General features: G+C 35.5%; 1 protein-coding gene across 1 annotated transcript; it reads right to left on the bottom strand.

Annotated features, from left to right (window-relative positions):
* Positions 1-95: 95 nt before the first annotated feature.
* dhx29 (DEAH (Asp-Glu-Ala-His) box polypeptide 29) lies at positions 96-19,407 on the bottom strand. The gene is made up of 27 exons (XM_051910484.1): positions 19,081-19,407; positions 18,752-18,822; positions 18,210-18,323; positions 18,006-18,135; positions 17,770-17,912; positions 15,890-16,030; positions 15,685-15,811; positions 15,421-15,576; positions 14,487-14,655; positions 14,281-14,401; positions 13,591-14,193; positions 11,902-12,045; positions 11,645-11,821; positions 11,353-11,493; positions 9,290-9,434; positions 8,970-9,090; positions 8,272-8,356; positions 7,597-7,685; positions 7,380-7,508; positions 6,210-6,284; positions 5,520-5,745; positions 5,139-5,275; positions 4,965-5,055; positions 2,222-2,539; positions 688-819; positions 420-516; positions 96-272 (listed from the first exon to the last, which is right to left on the bottom strand). Exons 1-27 carry the CDS (start codon positions 19,238-19,240, stop codon positions 217-219), a joined length of 4,098 nt encoding a protein of 1,365 aa, XP_051766444.1. The 5' UTR covers positions 19,241-19,407; the 3' UTR covers positions 96-216.
* Positions 19,408-19,430: the final 23 nt, after the last annotated feature.

Below are 19,430 nucleotides of genomic sequence, written 5' to 3'. Positions count from 1 at the left end.
ACAAGACTGTTAGTCTGCATTCCTACTGTCTTACAGTAAAAACACAACCCTGTCAGTCTATTATTATGGTAATGGATTTGAAGAATACCACAACGTTTTTGTCTTAAAATATTTTTATTATGGTTTGGCAATATAATTTACAGTCTCACCCCTCAGTGAGGTTTGTCAACATTTAATTTATAGTCAATTCATGATTGAATACAAACAGGCACTTCCTCAGAGCATGTTTTCTGACTTGATCAGTTCTGTGATGATCTGTATGGTCTTCTCATCTGAAGAGGATAAAAATGAAAGACGGCATTATGTGTGCGTTCACAACACAAAAGCTGTTCGAAAAGGTATGCGTATAAATATACTGACTGACTATAAATATAATGATGATTCATTTAATAACCAGTTACTTGTAAGGTTAAAGTTACCTTCCAAATTCATTCTAGGGTTGGCCAATTTCCTCTCCAGGAGGGAGTCCATAAGCTTGCGAAGGTGTTTGAATATCACGCCAATTCTGACTGGAGCCTGACAGGAATTGAAACAAAGTAAACTGAGATAACAGTCATCTCACAGTTTGACAAACCAATTTCTGATGCCTCAGTGCTCCTGCCAATGACGTGATCAATGCAAAGCAGGTAAGCATCCAAGCATGGATAACCACTGATACAGGACACGCATACAAAACATTTCCCTGACCTGGAAGTTGATCCATCCATCCAGAGAGATGAGTCTCTCCCTGTGATGCACGTCAATATCACCTCCAAACAGCAGCATTGATAAAGGAGAGATCAATGTGGTGTCTCTTAGAAACACCTTAGAGTATTTCACCTGTAGGCAAAATGAGAAAACAGTGGTTCAAATCACAAATGTATGATTAATACTGTAAGTGTCAATGACATATAAGAGTGTCCATGATAATAAAAAGTCATTTAAAAAGGAAGGAAAAACAGGTGTCAAATTCTTAAAAAAATGTAGTATTTGGATTTATGTTGGTTTCATATGGTTTTGAAAACTTTTTAAGAATTGTTTCAAATTTAGTGACATCTCAATTTTTATTTCCAATATGTTTTAAAATAACATTTATTAAAAGTATTTATTACAAATATAAGTTATTAAACCCATAAATAACATTTATTTTGAGGAGTTGCACCATATGACATTTTACAACCTAAACCTTATCTTGTTATAAAAAAGTCAAATTTTCTGATATTTGACGAGACTTATTGACCTTGACCACATGATTTTGAGGACATTTTTGCAAATATTAATAAGCAATTTGATTAAAATAACACACATAACACATACATTCGTCAAAATGATTAAAATGAATTTTAATACAGAAATTAAAAACATGTCCATCATAGAAGAGATGTATTCAAGTCTACTTGTGACTATTGTTCAAAAGTTTGGGGTCAGTAAGATTTTTTTTTTTTTTTTTGGAAATTAATACTTTTATTTGAATTGTTCAAAAGTGACAGTAAAGACATATACAATGTTACAAAAGATTTCTATTTTAAATAAAGTCTGTTCTTTTGAACTTATTCATCCAAAAATCCTGAAAAAAAATCTAACACGTTTTCCACAAAAATATTAAGCATATTAACTGTTTTCAACATTGATAATAATAAGAAATGTTTCGTGAGCATCAACTCATCATATCAGAATTTCTGAAGGATCATGTGACACTGAAGACTGAAATAATGATGCTGAAAATTCAGCTTTGATCACAGGAATATTAGAATATAAAACTGTTCTTTTAAATTGTAATAATATTTCACAATATTACTGTATTTTACTGTATTTTTGATCAAATAAATGATGAGCAAAAGAAACTGGTGAGCAAAAGACTTTTTTTAAAGAGACTTCTTTCAAAAACTGACCCCATACTTTTAAACAGTAGTATATGAAGTGCATTTTTAATTTTTTTTTTTTTAATAAATGAATAGATAGATCAAAAAGAGCACATCAATGACCTATCTTACCCATCTCTGTAGCACAAATTGTGCAAGACAAATCAGAAGTGTAGTATTGTGGGTTAGAGGTTTGCTCACATTAGTTAAACGAGCAATAGTAATAGTAATGCTTGCCTCACCAATAAATCAAGAAAATTCGGTTGCCAAATAATAAAATGCTACAAGAGTAAGCAGTGTACTAGAATGCGACTGACATGGGATGGATTAAAAAACACAAAAAAATGTCACAGTCATATATTAAAGCTAGCCCAACACACCTTTTCCTGGAAGAGCAGCCAACCGTGGGTCTGTAGGAAGCGATTGACGGAGGAGGGGTGAACATGGGCTTTCCCCTGAGCCGTCTCAACCACACACGCCACCCGATCCTGAACGTCCACAGAGGGAGTGCAGAGGATACGGCCCACGCTATCATACAGACCTGCAGTCAACACGGCATTGAGAACAGAGATGTCCTGCCTGGAGAGCGAGCCGAGGACTTTCAGTTCAGAGCTGGGGTGAGAGCGAGGCGTCCGACTGGGCTTGGAGGCTGTGAAACCGGCCTGCTCCACCATCCTAATGAGCTCCCGCTTCACATCCTGAAAATGAAGTTAAATACTAAATATTTATAAGTCAGATTAATGTATTGCCTCTAGTTATTCAAAAATGCACTCAAAATTCAGACATTTAGTCGAATACACTGCAATTTCTGAATTTCTAAATTCATTCAATACATTTTCAATTTTCAAATTTTTTTGACTGATAAGGTGTAGTAACTATCTGGAGATTGGGAAAAAGACCCATTTTTGTTTTAATATTATTAGTATTTAAAAAACGTTTCACAACAAATCAAAACTAGTGTGGTGTACCCAACATGCAAGAAACCAATTTGTTATGCACAGAATACTACAAAATAGGAAATAATAATCACAGACAGGGACCCCTGTAAACCCTTATTCTGGTTCTCAAATGTCAACTGGACAAACTTAAGTAAACTTCATTATGTTCATGATTTAAAAATTTTGAGATTCATGATATTGTTTAAAAAATACTTTATAAAGCTTGTTCACGTAACTATAATGCTACATATATTGTTCTAAAAATCATTCTAAAGGCCTGATTACTATGAAGATAACTATAATGATGACTATATTAGCATCCACACCGGTGAACTATATCGTTCTGTTCATTCTAAGCGCACTGCGGTTTTGTCACTTATCGCTTTAAATGCTCGAGCTCTTTAAAGCAAGATGGATTCTGATTGGCTGTCAATGTTTTTATCATTCATCAGCTGGAAAAAAATTGTTCCGAAAGTGATTCCAATGACATTGTTTCTCTGTGCCATTCTTGTTATAGTTGTGGTATGGACTTTTATATTCTTTTATATTTAGAACGTTTTTTAGAACTATATCTTAACGGTTCTCTTTATAGTTACCGTCCTTGGCATGAACGGGCCTTAAAGGGTTAGTTTACCCAAAAATGAAATTTCTGTCATTAAGTACTCACCTTTGTGGTGTTCCACACCCATAAGACCTTTGTTCATTTTCAGAAGATATTTTCGATGAAATCCAAGGTTTTTTTTTATCCCCCATAGAAAGCAACGTAATTTAAGGTCCATCATTTAAGGTCCAGAAAGCTATTAAAGACATTATTAAAATAGTTGTGATGCAGTGAACACAGTTCAGCGCTTCCGTGTTTATGTCCGAACGCTGGCTCAGTATTGGCCGGCTCCTGCGTCAGCATCACATGCATGCGTCGTGCTGCTCACGTGAATAGCCTCGGCCAATACTGAGCCAGCGTTTGGACGTAAACACGGAAGCTCTGCACTGCATTCACTGCATCAACTGCGTAGGAGACTGACGGGGAGAGAAGAAATTGTTGAAAAAAAAGTTATTTTTGTTTTGTTTTTGCGCACAAAAAGTATTCTCGTCGCTTCATAACATTAAGGTTGAACAACTGCAGTCACATGGACTATTTTAACAATCTCTTTACTACTTCTCTGAACCCTGAATGACAGTAATTACGTTGCTTTCTACGGGGGATAAAAAACCTTCGAAGATGAACGAAGGTCTTACGGGTTTCGAATGACATGAGGGTGAGTAATTAATGACAGAAATTTCATTTTTGGGTGATCTAACCCTTTAAATGTACAAGTATAGCAGAGTTCGTTGGTGAGGACACTAATATAGTCATCATTATAGGTATCTTTAAAGTTATCATTCTTGGTGTGAACAGGCCTTTACCCTGGAAAAATGTGCTTGAAAACTTTTTGGAAATGTGTATTGAAGGTTTAAGGAAATTTGTTACTTTTCACATGATGAATAAATGTTATTTTTAACTAATACAATTTTTTTTTTTTTTCATATAGAAATGTTGGTAACACTTTACAATAAGGTATTCATTGTTAGTTCATGTCAGCTCAAATACAGTATTATGTAATAATGTATCAGTAAATGGTGAAATTAACCTTAACTAAGATTAATAAATGCTTTAGAAGTATTTTTCACTGTTAGTTCATGTTAAATATTGCAGTTAACTAATATTAACAAATGGAACTTTATTGTAAAGTGTTACCGAAGAACTAATAAAAATGACAAAAGCAGGTAACAAAATTACTAAAACTTCATAAATTAAATATAAAAATAAATGCTAATTCAAAACATTAATAAATACTTGAATAGTATATAAATAATACTAAAATAATACTGGATGGTTACATCACGGACACATTAATCTAAAATAAATGCCGATATAAATTTTGTATGAACAAACTGTATGAAACCAACAAGAATGCAAAGAATACATTTTTAAAAGCATGGCCCTTGTGTTTTAAACTAGATTTTTAAATACTTCTCTTCTTCATCTTGGACACACTTTTTTATACTTTAAAAGAAACATTTCAAATTCTATTTGCACACACAGAGATCAACCAACAAAAGTTCTAGCAGATCAGACACACATTTGTTAGTTTATCATGACTGCAAATGAATCAACAAGTGTGTTAGGAGCTGTAAAGGATGTCACCTCAATCGTCATGAGGGCAGTGCGATTCAGGAAGTGTCTCCTGCAGTAGGCCATCTCTGCACGAGTTCCCTCACTCTGTGAACTCTTCCACCTGTGAATAAAACAGTAACTTCATTACAACGATTTCACTTCCTTTGTCCATGAAGTTCTTTTTTGTTGAACACTTGTGATTACCCAAGGTAAGCATTGTAGATGGTCATGTGATCTGAGTTTGCAACTGCTAGAGCAGATTTAGCCAGGTTGGCCTCCTCCTTCCTGCTCATAGGAATAGCGAACGGGGACTTCTCAGACATGGCTGCTGCAATGGTGGCCTGAAAAACAAACATTTTATTATTAAGTTATATTATGAATTTCTCAGTGTTGTTTTGGACCCCATTGACTTTCCTTTTATGGATAAAAACAGTTAAAGCACACTTCAAAAATATTCTTTTGTGCTCCACAAAAGAAAGAAAGTTATACAGGTTTGGAAAGACATGAGGGTGAGTAAATTATGACATAATTTTCTTTTTTTTTTTTTTTTGTTAGGAATTAATAACATGCTGAAAAAACACTCACAATGGGTTCAAGGCAGCCAAAAATGGCACCGAAGATAAGCATTTTGCCAATCTTGACATTGACTGGAAGGGCAGCCAAGTGATGACCAAGCGGTGTTAGGGTGTGGCTATCTTGCTGACAGGCGCTGATCTTCCTCAGCAGGCTGACAGCATTACACACGGCCTGTGGCTGAGGCGCATCAAGAGCTCGACACAGGAAATCCTCTGGAGAGCCATATTCACACTTCTGTTAACACAGAGGGGGGTGAGAGAAGTCAGTGTTGTTCAAAGAAAAAACTATTTTATGCTTTCAAAGGGTTTGTGGTCAGTAAGACTTTGTTTCGAAAGAAATTAATAGTTAAAATGCATCATGGTTTCCACAAAAAATATTGAGCAGCACAACTGAGCAGCAAATCAGCATTTTAGAATGATTTCTGATGGATCATGTGACACTGAAGAATGGAGTAATGATGCTAAAAATTCAGCTTTGATCACAGGAATAAATTACATTTAAAATATATTCCAAATAAGAAAGCAGTTATTTTAGATTGTAATAATATTTCACAATATTGCACTTTTACTGTATTTTTGAGTAAATAAATGCAGCCTTGGCAAGCTTAAAAAATGTTTCTTTCAAAAATATTAAAATATCTTACTGACAATAAACTTTTGAATGTTAGAGTAGATTAAAGAGAAAAACATGGTACTTAACATAATATGAAGGCAAAGCTCCTCCAAAGGCACTCTGAGAATCTCAGGGATGGAGTAGTCAATGAAGCTCTCAAATCTGTTGTGGGAAAAACAAAAACATGAGAATTTATTTAGAAATGTGCGGTAAGACAGCATATAAATTGTACATATATAAAATGTGTATACAAATAAGAAAATAGAGATCTATCCATCTTATAATACTGGTTTTACTGTTTTGCGTCTTTTGTTTGAAGTATTGAATAATGTGAAGCTGTTTTTTTGCACTCTTTTAGGTTTGTATCCATCAAATTCTAAAAAAATAATCAAATTATTTTTAGCAATAATAAGTAAATTGTGATATAAATTTACTTCTTATGCAATAAAATAAAATTTCCCCCTTAAAATATATTTAACATTGCCAACCAAAACAGGTCACTGATCTCTGATGAAAGGTTAGTACTGTATGTGCCACAATCTTTAAAGTCACTATGAAATTAAAATGGACAATTCCTGTTTTTTAAGTAATATTGCTGTATTTATTATAACTGATTTATCCATGCACATCATTAAAGGGATAGTTCACCCAAAAATGAAAATTCTATCATTTCCTCACCCTCAAGTTGTTCCAAATCTGTATAAATGTCTTTGTTCTGCTGATACAAAGGAAGATATTTTAAAGAAAGTTTGTAACCAGGCCACTGGTTTAGGGCACCATTGACTTCCATAGTAGGAAAAAAAAAAATACTATGGAAGTCAATGGTGCCCCAGAAATGTTCAGTTTCCCACATTCTTCAAAATATCTTCCTTTGTGTTCAACAGAACAAAGAAATTTATACAGTTTTGGAACAAGCTGAGGGTGAGGAAATGATGGCAGAATTTTCATTTTTGGGTGAACTATCCCTTTAAATTCATGTGCCATTGTAATCTTGAATCAAAATAACTTCCCCTCCCTGCAGCATCTCTTCTCTGATGATGCGTCTACTGGTGTGAGGGCGGGAAAACCTGTCACTCACATCAGATCCAATAGCAAACCACAACCATCCAAATAGTCAATCAATTCCCCATGGACAAAATCAAGCCTCGCCCTACATTTTGTCTTGTTCAAGAAGCCGTTTCACTCGGATATATGTCACAATAGAGAAGAAAAGCCTATCCCAACTTTAAAATTTAAAACACCTCAGAGGTGTTGTACCTGAATTTGGGATAAAGGCGGAAACAGAAGCCCTCTCGAACACGTCCTGCCCTTCCCTGCCTCTGGAGGGCGCTGGCTTTACTCACAAACGTCTCCACCAGAGAGCTCATCTGGCTGCTTTCATGATACCTGAAACCAGAAACAGAAGACAACCGCTAACATTCAAAACCATTCAATCATAGACAGTTAATATCAGATATTTTCTGCCCTGCCTCACCGATTTTCTTTTGTTTTTCCTGTGTCAATGACAAAGACCACATCAGGAATGGTGACGCCAGTCTCAGCGATGTTTGTGGACAGAACAATCTTAAAGAGAAATGAAGATGTGAGAGTGCTGTATATATACAATGTACTGTAACAATAGTAATTCAAAGTTTTCAGTCACATGACCGGCATGGAGACCTGGAGGGCAAAACATCCATAGAACTGCAGCACAGGCCCGTCATTTTTCCAGAAGAAGAAGAAAACAAATGTTTCGGGCACTTGTGATCCATATACAGCAACTGCTGCAGTATTTCAATCACTAAACATTCTAGTGAGACAAAGTGCCTTAATGTACTAAAACAGTGATATTAAAATATCAATTTCAGTATACAATGCTTAATGCTAAATGGTCATTATCTTTATAATGGTTTTCTTTGCAAAAGGCATAATAAGAAACTGCACATTGTCTTTATATTCTGGGTTCATCTAACTGTAGTATGCATCATCAATAATGTGTATATTGAATTTGGTGTTATAATATCACTGTCTTACTACATTAGTACAAACCTGGTAAAAATAACTGGCAGGCAATGGAGAAAAGCCTTGTTTTGCCCTCCAGGTGGGCATTCTTATAAGTGTGTGACGTTTTGTGAAAACTATGTATGAAATTTGCTATTCTGAACAGTACCTTTCTCACTCCAGCAGGGGGCACTGTAAATGCAGAAGACTGGTCCTGAGATGACAGTGTGGAGTGGAGGGCGACTAGCTTGTATCTAAATGTAAAATAATAATAATAAATAATAATAATACCCTTTGATGATAGTAATCAATCTTTGAAATGCCACCTACAGAATTTGTATTTAATTAATATATATATATCAATCATTGTATTTAATAAATTAAATTACTTGTTATGGAGCATGGCAGAAGAATTTATTTCCCATAAAATCTACTGCAAGGTCCTTATGTCATCATATTAGAATGATTTCTGAAGAATCATGTGACACTGAAGACTATAGTAATGATGCTGAAAATTCAGCTTTGACGTCGCAAGAATAAATTACATTTTAAAACACACACACACACACACACACATATACATATAAATATATAAATTTGAAGAGGCAGTACTATGCCCCCTTACAAAGTCTTGACTTCATTTTTGGGGTCTACTAGAATAGGTTTTTATGCTTGAATGTTCAAAACACATTATTTTTCACTTATTTTACATTGTTGTAGCACCTCTCTTCCCAGTCTGTCAGTAACCGTCAGTAACGATTTCTGTCCCTCAAAACTTTTTTTGTTCATGTCAAATTAAAAATGTTTTAACGTTTTGACTAAAATGACTAAAATTTTAAGTGTGAGTCAAACTTAGACTGGAGTTACCTGTTCTTTGAGCTGAATCTCTTGTCTGTGGTCAGTAGATCATGCAGCTGTTGAATATGGGCCAGGCCTGGGAGGAAGACCAGAACCGCACCATCCACATCACGAAACTGAGGTGATTTATCTTAGGAAAAGAAAAGAAGAGGTACTCCATTTATTCATAAAAACATTAATGAGTCAATTTTCACAGTGTTTGAGGAAAATGTGAGTGTTGCTTCCATTAGCAAACACTACTAATGATAAAGTATGCATCCTAATGAGGCACATGTTCAGTCACTATAACTGCTGACTCTGTGCATACAGTATATGTGTTGTTATTTTACCCAGGTATGCCAGCAGGTCTAATATCAGATCCATATTTATCTTGCTGGGGTTCATGTACTGCAGGACGTGTCGTGTCCGGCTGCTGAAGTGATCCAGCTCAGGGCCCAGATCCCAACCTGAACCAGAGTCCCTCACAATCAGCTCCTGAACAGAATACAAGAACAAACATTTACAAAACAATATATGCCTGCAATGTTTAGAGCACAACACGGTCATGCACCATTCAGGATTAAGGAGAGAATGTCTGTTAAATTCCAATTCAATTCCTCAGTTTGAATTGAGGTTTCAAGGAGGATGCACAACTGTAATTTGAATTTGAAGGAGAATTAAAATGGAATGAATTTCAAAGACATTCACGTAACTGATGTGAGTGTAGTTTTCATTTAAAGGGATATTTCACCCAAAAATGAAAATTCTGTCATCATTTATTTACCCTTATGCCGTTACAAACCTGTAAGACTCATTCATCTTTGAAACACAAATTAAAATATTCGAAATCAATGTTTATATGTGAATAAAAGAATAAATCTGTTCATCATATAAAGCAATCAAGTCTTTGCAGAAAATTTGGACTAAACCGCTCGATTTATATGGATTAGTTTTACAATCTCTTTATGAACTTTTTGAAGCATAAAAAAGTGGTAGTTGCATGGACTGTCAATGGAGGGACAGACATCTCTCAGATTTCATTACAATATCTTCATTTGTGTTCCGAAGACGAACGAATTTTTGGGTGAACTAACCCTTTAAATCATTTGAACTTTTATGGTATGAATTACCTATAAACATGTTTCAATATATGTTATTTCTAGAAATACCTTACCACCTACAGAAATTTGCATTTAATTAATGTATATTTCATTGTATGTAATAAATTAAGTTAACTTGTTATGGAACAGAGCAGAAGAATGTTTTTTTTTTTTTCCTCCCAGAAAACTTACTGGCAGGTCTTTATAAATCAGCATATTATGAATGATTTTTTTATGAATGATATATTGAATGATTTTTTTTTATTATTATTTTTGAATATAAAATAAATGCAGCCTTAGTAAGAAAGAGACTTACTAAAAAAAAAAAAAAAAAAAAAAAAAAAAAAAAAACTAACTATTACGAACATTTACTCCAAACAAATATATATTTGTGGTGCTGAATAGCAAAATTAAAATGTTTTGATGGTTGTGTTTTATTATTAATTAACTTATGACATATTTCTAAACAGTTGGGGAAAATGCATTATATATCATCTAAATAGCATAATACAATGCATAATTAGTACATTTTATTTTGAAAATTATAAATAAATAAAAACATTATATAGAGTTAATGAAAATTATAAAATTATTCGTCACAAAACTAATGCTGCATCCCAATTTGCCTACTTATACTATGCCCTAAAAGTATGTACTGTTTTTGTGAAGAAAAAGTACAGTATATACTTTTGAGTGTGTAGCAGAAGAGTAGGCAAGCTTTGGGACATACTACTTTTTAAACTGCCCTGTCAATCATCTTGTCACAGTTAAAATCCTCCACATTCAAATTAATTTAATGTCCTACCGTTTCGGAGAGAAATGTAGTAGCACGTTAATCTGCCAGTTGTGGGTCTTTCATGCGTAGACTCTCCTCATGTGTTTGCATTATGATGCATTTAAAAATTAATGACCAAATGTATCTTTATAAATGTTCACATTGTTGTTGCAGATGAAACAATGTGGATAACATTGAAAAAAAAAAAAAATAGATTTTTGTCAGGTTAGATACTAATTATTATTCACTGTAGTTTAAAACTTTTTATTTGTCTTTGTAGTTCTAATCGAATCCTTGCCCAGCGCTCAATGAGTTGTGGGCAATATTGGCTGTTAGAGTGTGCACGGATCTGCACTTCGAATTCTAACTGGAAATATAGTATCTTTGGAATACTCATTTTAACATACTACAATTTGGGAAACACCAATTCTAATTTCAAATACTATTTAGAACGGATAGTATGCTAATTGGGACACAGCATATATCTATGAGTAATGAAAGTATTCTGTTGAAACAGAAAAGTGGATTTCTGTGTCACCTGGTGCTGAACAGTCTTCCCTCCTTTCTGTGAGATGCTGATGTTGATCTCATCATCTTCTTCCACATACTTCTGACAGTACTCCGAGTCCTGCTCCAGCACATAACCCGTCTCCTCCACGATATCCTCCAGGTGAAACACCTACCACCACAGTTCTTTATGATTTTTTTCTTTTTTGTAATTTATTTGGAGTTTATAACAAAATAAATGAAACATACACAAGAATTTCATCAAAATACTGATGTTATGTAAATATGTTTGTTAATATTTATTTAGATGTATATAATCTTGCCTCCACAGGAAAAGCTCTGCCAGGTATGGTGACCACAGGACAGCGGTTGAAGTAGTTGGCAAACTTCTGACAGTCGACTGTAGCGCTCATCAAGATCAAACGCAGATCTGTGCGCTTATGCACCACTTCTTTTAGTATGGTGAGAAGGAAATCTGACTGTACGCTTCGCTCGTGAACCTAAAATATTGAGACAAAATTTTTTGTTATATGGTCCAACCCTAAGTGTGGGTATATCCCTAGATATATGCAGGCATGACCTCGTCCACGATGATGTGAGTGAGGGAGCTGAGGAGCTGGTCCTGCTGTAGTTTGCGCAGCAGAACTCCAGTGGTGCAGTACAGCAGTCGTGTGGCGTCACTAGAGCGGTTCTCCATACGGATCTGGTATCCACACAGTGAATTCTGTAATGCAAATATTCCATGATATTGTTACTATGGTGTCTCTGCCATCAACTATGGTTACGACACCTTTACTGGAGATCTTTGGACTTATTTTGCACATTTTGCAACTTCTTGAATATGGGTTTGAAAATCTTTTATACCATTTTTAGGAAAAGTATCAATTTAACTCTAAAAATGTAATGTGGTGTTTCCTTACACTCTGAATACATGTGAGAGTATCTTAATCATGTTTTAATATTTTTCAAGGTAAAATGTGTTTATGTTTCCAAATATCATGAACTGTTATGCTTTTGGGGAGTCGTACCACATGACATCTTACAACCAAAAAAGACAAATTAACTGATATTTTTAAAGACTAATTGACCTTGACACAGTTATGTGGTTCAGCAGGGGTCCTTCTCTATGATATTTCCATTTTTGTTGTTGTTGTTGTTGTTGTTGTGGTTGCACCACATGACTTAATTTTTTATAAAGGATTTTTTTTCTTCAAATATCATGAATAATTCATTTAAAAATGTTTTTGGGGAGTGGCTTCACATGACATTTTCTTCTGTTGATTGTACCACATGACTTTAATTTGTCAGACAAATGTTTTTTAAAATATCAATGCGACGAGCAGGGCGGGCGAGAGCCGTGAGGGAACGGCGTGCGTTGCACTGGTCTTGAATCTCTCACGGAGGAGCTCCGGAAACATAAAAGGGGGAGCGACGAGAGTGAAAGACGAGAGAGGACCAGGCCTGGACTTATTTTATGGTTTTATTATGTTTGTGTTTTACTTTCGTTTTGTTGTTTGTTTATTTTCAATATTAATAAAGTTATGTTGAATGTTCGCCTGTTCCCGCCTCCTTCTTTTAATGCTTCCGGAACTCCTCCGTGAGAGATACGAGACCGGTGCAACGGCCTCACACCGTTCCCTCGCGGCTCTCACCTGCCCTGCTCGTCACAATTAATTTTATAAACATTAATTTAGTAGTTTTGTTAAAATATTTTATATAAAAAATAAGAAATAATAAAAAGAATTATGCCAAAATACTTTATAAAGTTTTATTTTCAAGATTTTCCTTCTCCCCATGCCCTAAAAAATATAAAAATGAATTTTAATTCAGAAATAAAAAACATGCAAATCATATAAGAGATGTATTCAAGTCAATGAACTGTATTTTTAAATATATTTCTGAATAAATTAATCCAAAAAATGAATGTCACTACTGACCCATTTAATAAAAAGTATACTTAACACTAATTAATAATAAGTTGATAATATTTATAGTATTTACACTGAGCTAAACAGTAGTTTATTATATATATATATATACACACACTTTTTTTTTTCCACCTGAGGGACAGTAAATAAAACTGCTTATTGTTGGGCTTACAGTAGCTCAAAGACTGTCTCTTGTGGGGTTTGAACCTACAACTTTTGTGGTCACTGGCCCAGATGTTTGATTTCTATCACATACCATCTGACTTATTAGAGATGAACAACATTAAAAGCAAGGTTTTTCCACATACACAGATTTAAAAAGCATATTCCTGAGATCTAACCTTGCCTCCCGGTCCGTCCTCACTCCCCAGCTCCTGTGACACCCTGCTGGCCAGACTTGTGGCTGAAATCCTTCTGGGTTGCGTCACCACCACATTGCACGGCTGCGCGGCCTCCCCAGCAGCCAGGAGATCTTCCAGGATGAACTGAGGAATCTGTGTGCTCTTCCCGCTTCCCGTTTCCCCAGCAATCACCAGCACGCGGTGGCGCCGTAGAGCCTCTAGTACCTTCTCACGGTGCTGGAAAACAGGCAGCTGCTCCCTCTCAGCCAGCAGCCTGTGTGCCACAGGAGAGCCTCGCAGTTTGAGGAACAGCCTCCGGGATGCTTCCTCCATCATGAGGCCTCCTCCCCGCTTGGGCTCGTGGTCCTCCTGCATGTCCAGGTTCTCCCAGGAGTCTTCTGGTTCTGTGTCCTGGAGACTTTCCTGCGGCTTGGCCTGCAGTTGGAGGGTCTGCTGCTGTTTGAGGCGAGTGAGCAGACGTTCGATGAACTGGTCACGTGGTTTGTTGATGGCGGAGCGGGTTTGCTCCTCCTCTTTTTGTTCGTCATCTCGCCACTCAAGCCACACGTCACGGTAGGTGGGCGGCAGCAGCTGATGCACAGACTAATGGAGATCAAAGGACAGATAAAATGAATGAAATACACAATCAAGCACCTATCTGCCTAATATGTGAACTGTTTTGAAACTCACCTGTCCTTTGACTAGTTTATAAAGGGCTAACGTAGCTCCTAAGTGCTGGGCCTGCATGCCGTCTTCAGTCAGGATAGTGGGACACACCTCCAAAACATCATCAGTCCTCTGAATGCGTACTCTGACATCAAGGACACATGACCAAACAGTCAAATCTGCATTCAGTACACAATCAGAATCAAAGATGCAATTTTAACACAACATACTTGCATTTCCAATATCTCCCGACTGCAACTTTCTGAAAAGAAGGTGGAGGGCTCTTCGGGAGGTTTTTCCTGCACCAATCAATCAAAAACTGTTTAGGTGACTTCCCAGTCCAGCTCCTTGATGTGTAGTCAAAGTTTCGGATGTCTTTGGGCTCCTTTTTTTTCCCCGCTAGAGCATCAACAATGACAAATCAGACTGACAAGGTTAGAATTTATAGCATAGCATAGCATTCTTTAAAATAAAATAAAATAATATGAAATAAAATAAAATAAAATAAATAATTATGACAGCATAAAACAAAACAACACAATAAAATAATAGCATGAAGTTAAAATAATTATAAAAAAATTAAACATTATGACAGCATAAAACAGCATGAAGTTTAAATAAAAGATACAATATAGAAATAATAACAACTAATATAAAATAAAATATGTAAAACAACAAAAATAACTAAATGAAAAATAAACAGCATAAAAAATAAAATAAACAGCATACAATAAAATGAAATGAAATAACAACAATTTTTTTTTTAAAAAATATAAATAAAAACAGAACAGCATAAAATAAAATATCACAAAATAAACTGAATAAAGCAATAGCATAAAAATGAAAAATAAACAGATGAAATCGTAAAATATAAAAATAACAACAAATACAATAAAAATAACAAAATAAAATAATGTAAAACAACATAAAACAAAATCATGTAAAATAACATAAAATAATACCATAAACAAAAACATAAAATAACATAGCATAGCATAAAATGAAACAACATAGACTAAACAGAACACAATAGCATACAATAAAATAACAACAATATAAAGTAACAACAACAACAAAAAATTATAAAAATAACACCACAAAACAAAAATAAAACTAACAAACTAAATAAATATACATAAAACAAAACAAATAAATTTCTCTTACTTTTTTCTGCTGGTGGTGTGTCTGCTTCCTCAAAGAGGTTGAAGTTGATTTCTTCTTTGCCATCAGTGAGTGTAACTGGCTTCTTTTCCTCTTTAGGAGTGTCTTTAACTTTGATAGCTGAATTGAACATTGGATGACACTCCAAAGACTTCATTTCTGTAATGTAAACAAACACTATTGAGAAACAAATTGATAGTAACACTTCCTCACATTCTTTACAATTAACATATGCCCTTAAAAGTAGCGAACATTGCAGGCACAGACCTTGCTGGATGACTCTGATCCGATCTTGTGCTGTCCTCTGCCCTGTTTTGTCTTTTTTGGCTTTTGATCCAGCAGCCATGTCCTTGGCATCATACAGCTGAGCGCTGAGCTGCAGGTATCTGTCATTCTGCAGGAAGAGCATGTGAATTTATGGGAAGCTGCAGGCGTAATAGCGGCATATTATGGAAACTAGAGTAAAACTCACAGGATCAAACTTCTCCTCCAACTCTGGGTTATAAACACTTGTGTCCTTGTTTTCATCTTCTTCGCTGCTCTGATCTTCAGATTGTTCAGCGTAGCGCAGTATCCACTCCTTCATACTGCCACCACCATCTTTTATAGGAGCCTGCCATCAAATAAAATGTTTTGGAATTTTTTTCTCTTAAAAAGATTAAAGTGCTCCTATTATGCTTTTTCAGATATTACCTTTAATGTAGTGTGTTTGTTTGTTTGTTTGTTTATAGTTTAACGCCATGCCAGCTACCCCAGCTATATTCATGGCGAGAAAGAGAGAGAGTGAAAAAAAGAGATTAAAATATAAATTTCTACGGAAACCGTAGCAAAACGTTGCGCACTGGTTTGAGCTTGAACGTGCCCCCAGACTGGGTCGTCTGACCAATCAGAGCAGAGTAAACCAACCAATCACAACAGACTCGGCCATCTGACCAATCAGAGCAGAGTAGACCAACCAATCACAACAGACTCGGCCATCTGACCAATCAGAGCAGAGTAGAAAGGAGGGGTTTAGAGAGACCAAATCCTTTATGGAACTGTTTCAGTCACTGTGAGAAAAGAGGTGATGCTGCAATGTATTAATTGGAGAAACTAAGCTTTTTAAAGCTTTGAATCACTTGAATCAATTGCTTTGCAAAATGATTCATTGTTTCGAAACACCACAAGCTGGTGACCCCTGCTGGTCAAAACGTGTAAATGCAACAAAAACTCAGGCCAAACATGCATAAAAACACCTCTTACAAACCTATTGCAGATGTTTTATTGAAAGTAAAATCTATCAAATGCAATTAACTAATCATCTAATAAGATTAAATATAAAGTGTCTGTGTAATATATGTTTTTTAATGAATTTTCAGTGCTTGTTTTGTTTGTTCCACGGATGGCTCAGCTGAACAAGCCAATAAGAAACTATTAACTACTATTAATCCTTTTAATTATACTAATGTCTCATTAAAACATCTACAAATGTATAAAACTGATCAAATCAGAAACTTTTAAAATAGCATAATAGGGGCACTTTAAAGGGATAGTTCACCCAAAAATGAAAATAATGTAATTTATTACTCACCCTCATGCCATTCCACACCCGTAAGACCTTTGTTAATCTTCGGAACACAAATTAAGATATTTTTGTTTAAATCCGATGGCTCAGTGAGGCCTCCATAGCCAGCAATGACATTTTCTCTCCCAAGATCCATTAATGTACTAAAAACATATTTAAATCAGTTCATGTGAGTACAGTGGTTCAATATTAATATTATAAAGCAACCAGAATATTTTTGGTGCGCCAAAAAAACAAAATAACGACTTATTTAGTGATGGCCGATTTCAAAACACTGCGTCAGGAAGCTTCGGAGCGTTATGAATCAGCATGTCGAATCAGCGGTTCGAAGCGCCAAAGTCACGTGATTTCAGCAGTTTGGCGGTTTGACACGCGATCCGAATCATGATTCTTAACGCTGATTCATAACGCTCCGAAGCTTCCTGAAGCAGTGTTTTGAAATCGGCCATCACTATATAAGTCGTTATTTTGTTTTTTTGCCGCACCAAAAATATTCTCGTCGCTTTATAATATTAATATTGAACTACTGTACCCACATGAACTGATTTAAATATGTTTTTAGTACCTTTATGGATCTTGAGAGAGGAAATGTCATTGCTGGCTATGGAGGCCTCACTGAGCCATCGGATTTCAACAAAAATATCTTAATTTGTGTTCCAAAGATGAACGAAGGTCTTACGGGTGTGGAACGGCATGAGGGTGAGTAATAAATGACATTATTTTCATTTTTGGGTGAACTAACCCTTTAAGAAAAATGTGATTCCTCATAAAATGACACTTTAACACACCTTTGCCTTCGGTTTCTCCTCCTCTTTGGGTGCTTCTTTCTTTGTCACCGGCTGTTGCTTGTCCTCTTTAGGAGGCTGGAACTTAGGGCGAGTCTTCTGTTTCTCCTCTTGCATCTTTTGGCTGAATCCCTCCGGTAGCTCATCTTTATTCATGGAAAAGCAAAACCAGGGTTTAGGTTTGAGGAGCACAACTTGGGTTTAAGAAGTTTATTATGACTGCAATCTGAAGCTTTTACCGTCTCTGAGATTCAGACAGAGCCAGTCGAGCGCTGAATGCAGATCACCTCCATACAGCATACTGCTCTTCATGGCCTCCTCAATGTGCTCCGTCTTAAACTGGAACTTTTGCAAGGCCGTGTACAGATCCTGCCAAACAATATATGATAATAAATAATATTCTTTACTTTTTGCAATTAAAGACAAAACGAAAAAAGAATTACCAGCAACTTTTTGGACGTGAGTCTCCCAGATATTGGTCCTTTATCAGCATGTTCTTGCCTGTAATCATTGATCAACTTGATCACCTTCTTTTCCAGTTCTGGATGGATAACAACCTTCAAGACAAGCAAAAAACAGACTGATAATATCAATAACAGACATTAATGTGTACACTAACTTTCAAAAGTTTGGGGTTGGTAAGATTTTTTTATGCTTATGCTCAACAAAGTTGCATTTATTTGGTCAGAAATACAGTAAAATGATCCTTCAGAAATCATTCTAATATGCTGATTTGATGCTCTAGAAACATTTATTATTATTATCAATATTATGCTGCTTCACATTTTTGTGGAAACCGTGATTTCAGGATTCTTTGATTAATAGAAAGTTCAAATATATTTATATGTTCAAACGTATTCATCTGTCTGCAGAAGACGTTTATGCAGGTCAGTTGTAACAAATGTTATTTTTAGACTGGGTAGGTTTTCAGTTATGAAAGTTTGCATAAACATGAACTATATGACCCCTTTAATGTGAGGCTTACCTTCAGGATTGATTTATCAGACACGCTTGTGTCAGTCTGCACATTAGTGTTAAGACTGTATGTTTTGGGAGCTACAAGAAAATAAAGGAACAAAAATATTAGACATTTGCAGACAAACTGTACTGGCTCTGAACATTATTTACTTAGCACTTACAATAACTCATTTATTATAACATAACACTGTACATCTGCACTCAAATAGGTAGAAATGTCATTAAATTTTGATTCACATATTGTCATATCTAATTACATACTAATGTTTATGAATGTCTTATGAATCAAACTCCTCACACATTAGAAGCAATGCAACGTTTAAAACGAAGTCTGACCTCTGGGTTTGTTTTCCTTCGAGGCTGATTTCTCATTATTTGGTCTCTTTTGGTGTTTTTTGCCCGTGAATTCAGATGCGTTCACAGCAGCACTGTTCCCTGCAGCAGCCGGCTGCACACTCGTGGGAACTGCTGCCGACTTCTTTTTCTTCCCACCCATTGCGAAAATAATCGGTCCAAGTGTCTGTTACTGACCAGTACACAAAATGATCAACATTTCTATAAACACAAATTTTATAGCTGGAAAATGGTTAAAGACTGTGCTGACAGCCAGCTAAGCCAACTCTATGAGAGTTTGTGAAGGCTGAAACTACAGAAGCTTTTTTTCAAAATAAAAGTTCAGTGGAATC

Source organism: Ctenopharyngodon idella, chromosome 10 (genome assembly GCF_019924925.1).
Source record: "Ctenopharyngodon idella isolate HZGC_01 chromosome 10, HZGC01, whole genome shotgun sequence".
NCBI classification, from domain to species: Eukaryota; Metazoa; Chordata; class Actinopteri; order Cypriniformes; family Xenocyprididae; genus Ctenopharyngodon; species Ctenopharyngodon idella.
The sequence above is the reverse complement of the archived record's forward strand: the minus strand, read 5'-3'. Positions and strand labels throughout refer to the sequence as shown.

Coding starts and splice junctions, on each gene's coding strand:
- dhx29 (XM_051910484.1), bottom strand. CDS start 19,240: ATGGGTGGGAAGAAAAAGAAGTCGGCAGCAGTTCCCACGAGTGTGCAG. Junction 7,686..8,271: donor CCCCTGCTGGAGTGAGAAAG/GTACTGTTCAGA, acceptor TTTCTCTTTAAG/ATTGTTCTGTCCACAAACAT. Junction 5,276..5,519: donor TTGGCTGCCTTGAACCCATT/GTGAGTGTTTTT, acceptor TTTGTTTTTCAG/GCCACCATTGCAGCAGCCAT.